Source organism: Nanorana parkeri, unplaced genomic scaffold (assembly GCF_000935625.1).
Source record: "Nanorana parkeri isolate BGI_ZX_2015 unplaced genomic scaffold, ASM93562v1 scaffold1037, whole genome shotgun sequence".
Classification (NCBI taxonomy): Eukaryota; Metazoa; Chordata; class Amphibia; order Anura; family Dicroglossidae; genus Nanorana; species Nanorana parkeri.
This window is the reverse complement of record NW_017307305.1, coordinates 138,626-142,673: the sequence shown is the minus strand read 5'-3', so window position 1 is coordinate 142,673 and position 4,048 is coordinate 138,626. Positions and strand designations below refer to the sequence as shown.

At 50.0% G+C, this 4,048-nt stretch overlaps 1 protein-coding gene across 1 annotated transcript in view; it reads right to left on the bottom strand.

Moving 5' to 3' along the window:
• The window catches only part of P3H3 (prolyl 3-hydroxylase 3), a 27,981-nt gene that overhangs the window by 16,081 nt on the left and 7,852 nt on the right, over positions 1–4,048 (bottom strand). The window contains exons 3-4 of the mRNA XM_018567360.1: positions 2,922–3,074; positions 1,202–1,379 (exon numbers count right to left, since the gene is read on the bottom strand). Of these exons, the coding sequence (XP_018422862.1) occupies positions 1,202–1,379; positions 2,922–3,074 (331 nt within the window). The remainder of the gene's footprint in view (positions 1–1,201; positions 1,380–2,921; positions 3,075–4,048) is intronic.

The window sequence follows — 4,048 nt, the reverse complement described above, 5'->3', positions numbered from 1 at the left end:
ATCGAGAGATAGATAGATAGATAGATAGAGAGAGAGAGAGAGAGAGAGAGAGAGAGAGAGAGAGAGAGAGAGAGAGAGAGAGAGTCACATACATACTGTATAACATTCTCTCTCTATCTCTCTTTCTCTCAATTTATCTCGCTCTCAATCTCGCTCTCTCTCTCTCTCTCTCAATATCTCTCTCTCTTTTGATCTCTCCTTCTCAATCTCTCTCTCTCCCTCTCGACATTTATCTCTCTCTCTCTCGATCTCTCAATCCTTCCCTCTCGATCTCTATCTCTTAATCTCTCTATCGCTCTCTCCCTCTCGATATCTCTCTCTCTCGATCTATCTCTCCATCTCCTTCTCGATCCCTCTCTCGATCTCCCTCTCTCTCTATCTCTCCTTCTCGATCTCCCCCTCTTGATCGCTCCCTCTTGATATCTCTCTCTCTCCCTCACGATATCTTTCTCTCTCTCTCAATTGCTCTCTCTCTCTCTCTATTTCTCTCTCCCTCTCGATCTCTCTCCCTATCGCTCTCTCTCTATCTCTCCCACTCGATCTCTCTCTCCCTTTCGATTTCTTTCTCTGGATCTCCCTCTCTCGATCACTTCCTCTCGATCTCTCCCTTCTCGATATAGATAGATATATAGATATACTGTTACAAACACACATACTTTTTACTATGAGAAAAAAAAAATACATATATGATGTAGTCTGTTTTGCCTTAACACAACCGTTTTAGTTTTTCTGGGTCCCCCCGTAATATAGTTTTAAAGGAGAACTATGAGGTGAGCGCTTTTCACTCACCTCATAGTTCTATCCGACCTGTGACAATGAGACTGTCGCAGGTCGGCTCAGTAGATCGGGAGGTGAGTGAACACATACCGGCGTTCGCTCACCTCTCGATCCTGTCACGGCTCTCTGCCGTGACAGGGGAGTGGCTGGATTCCCCCCTCCCCAATCCGCCAGCGCTGACTGGCGGAACAGACAGGGGAGGGGGCGGGTACAGCTGGCTCTGCCTCTAGATAGACAGAGCCAGCTGTCAGTCACGCAGCTGGGCAGATCCCGGCTGACCAAAGAGTGGTAAACCTTAGAGACGGCCAATGGATCTGGATGAAATGCCAGTTCGCAGCCTTGGACAGCTAACCGTGCCACTCAAAACGGTATGGCCAAACTGAGAGGCGGTGACCTCAGGTGCTGCGAGTCTATGGTTAGGTACCTGCAATCACCTCGGATATCTCTTGGTGAGTTTGGTCCTCCCTTTCCCGGGTTCCCTCACAGAGGGTACGACAAGCACGCAAAGCGGACATACAGGCGGACAGGGACTCCTCCAGCTTCAATACCGCGGAGGCCAGTTTCCCCTCAGAAAGCAAAGCCATGGCCTCGGAGAAGAGCGTCTAAGAAGAAAGAGCAAAGCCATATATATAACCATATAAGCCATAGGACAACAGGAAATTCTGGGTGACTTACACTTACACGGTAGCTTTGACAGATAGGAATGTTTCATATAGCAGTTACTCGAAGGCCATTGCAGAATATGCACATCTTTAAAGGAGAACTATGGGGTCAGGGCTTTTCACCATAGTTCTCCTAAGGCTAACGGGAGGACACAAACTAGCGGCCTCCCGTCACCCAAAGCTCAGTATACCACATGATGTCAGGCAGACAGGGGCAACCAAAATTAAGATAGGGGCTACTGGCCCCGCACTGAAAATAGTCTCGACTGTGATATTTACATATAAATGGGTGAAGCTATTTACATATGAATAAACCACGACTCATTCTCCTAAAAACATTTCCATGGGTCGCTAGAGTGTTCGGGTTTCGCTGGAAGAAAAGGTGGCAACCCTACCTCATACCCTACCGCTGGTAGCTGGGGTGGGTCGAAAGCTGGAGGTGAATGCGCTCACTGTGGGCGGGCAGAAGGAATGGACCCAAAGATCATAGCTAAACCTGGCTCTTTTCCATGCAGGATCAGCAGCAGAGAAATGCTTCCTCTACACTGAATGGCGGGAACGGAGTTCTCTGTAGGGATGCACCGATACTGGGTTTTTTTTGGTTTCGAGTACCAATATTTTTTTTCGGTACTCGCAGATACCGAATACCAATACCGGAGGCCCCATTAAGGAAGCCGGGCGGCGTGTAAAGACTTGCCACCCGGCTTCCCGATCAGCAGGGAAGCCGTCTCCATGCTCCCTCGTCACCAGGTGACGAGGAAGCATGGAGCCAGCTTTCTGTCCAATCAGGAAGCTGGGCACCATGCAATGACACGTTGCCCGGCTTCCTGATTGGTTGAGAAGCCGGCCAATCAAGAAGCCGGGCAACGCGTCATCACACGGCACCCGGCTTCCTGATTGGCTGGGAAGCTTGCTCCATGCTCCACCGTCACCTGGTGAAGAGGGAGCATGAAGCCAGCTTTCTGGGCAATCAGAAAGCCGGGGGGGGGTGTGTGTGTGTGTGTGTAATGACGCGCTGCCCGGCTTCCTGATTGGCCGGCTCCATGCTCCCTCGTCACAAGTGACGAGGGAGCATGGATATGGCTTTCTATTACCGGAAGCTCAGGTATCGGGCTAGGCATCGGAGCATTTGGGTGAGTATAAGTACTCGCCGAAATACTCGGCATCGGCACCAATACGGATACTAGTATCCCTAGTTTTCTTGTTTGCCGGTATCCAATCCTCCCGCAGGTGGCTGTATAACCTGAAGGTTTAAGGCTTCCTGTGTCCCTTAATGGGCGAGAATGAAAAGCAACCTCACTTACAACGGCTGTAGATGGCACGCAGGCCTGGAACGCATGAGGCATAGGAAGCCATTAGTTGTTTTAATTCCTCATTATCTACCAAAAAGAAGACATCAATTTTGGGCAGACTGACCCTTCATGACGGACGCAGTGTGCATGCGTTGCCTAAGGTACAATGGGGTATTGTGTGACATATTACCCGGTAAGGAGGCTCCTCCAAGTCCCGGAGGCTCTGCTGTTGAACCCCTTTCATGCGTTGGTAACGTTGGACGTCGTCCTGGATCTGCTCGTGGTGAGGATTCCTGGTGTAGAAGGTGAAGGCGGCAGCGGCGGCTTCATCCAACTCCTCCAGCTGGGGAAAGGAAACTGTCAGCCGTCAGTATATCTCACAACAACGTTCACGCAGAGCAGCCCGAACGCAGGGCGGTGAGAAAGGATAAAGACACAGCAACGCAGTATTGTGTTACCGCTGGGATGTGCGTTGGGGTGCAATTCAGAACAATGCAGCAGTGTAGATAGCATGTGCTGCGTCACGCAATAACACATGCTAAGCGCACGGATGCCGTTCCTTCAGTGCACATACTATGACGGGAACGGGCCTTTAAAAAATAAAGCAAACACTGCAACGCATGCAATGAACTATTTATACATTGTACACCAATGCACATTTATTATGCGCACAATAACGTGTGTCTGTTGCGCCCATTTACACCTGTGCATTTACTGTGCGCTACAACGCACGATCATAGCATACTATAAAGTCTCTGTTCACATGTTGTTCATGCCTACGTCCTGTGTTTTCATGAGTTATTCATGGGCTCCCATTGAAGTGCATTGTGTTACAAGGCAGTGTGTGTTAGAGGGTAGTGTGTTGCGTTAGAGGACAGTGCGTTGCGCTAGAGGGCAGTGTGTTGCGTTAAGAGGACAGTGTGTTGCATTAGAGGGCAGTGCGCTGCGTTAGAGGACAGTGCGTTGCGCTAGAGGACAGTGTGTAGCGTTAGAGGACAGTACGTTGAGTTAGAGGGCAGTGCGCTGTTAGAGGACAGTGCGTTGTGTTAGAGTACAGTGCGTTGCGTTAGAGGACAGTGCTTTGCATTAGAGGACAGTGCGTTGCATTAGAGGACAGTGCGTTGCATTAGACAGTGCGTTGCATTAGAGCACAGTGCGTGGTGTTAGAGGACAGTGCGTTGCATTAGAGGACAGTGCGTGGTGTTAGAGGACAGTGCGTTGCATTAGAGGACAGTGCATGGTGTTAGAGGACAGTGCGTTGCATTAGAGGACAGTGCATGGTGTTAGAGGACAGTGCGTTGCAGTAGAGGACAGTGC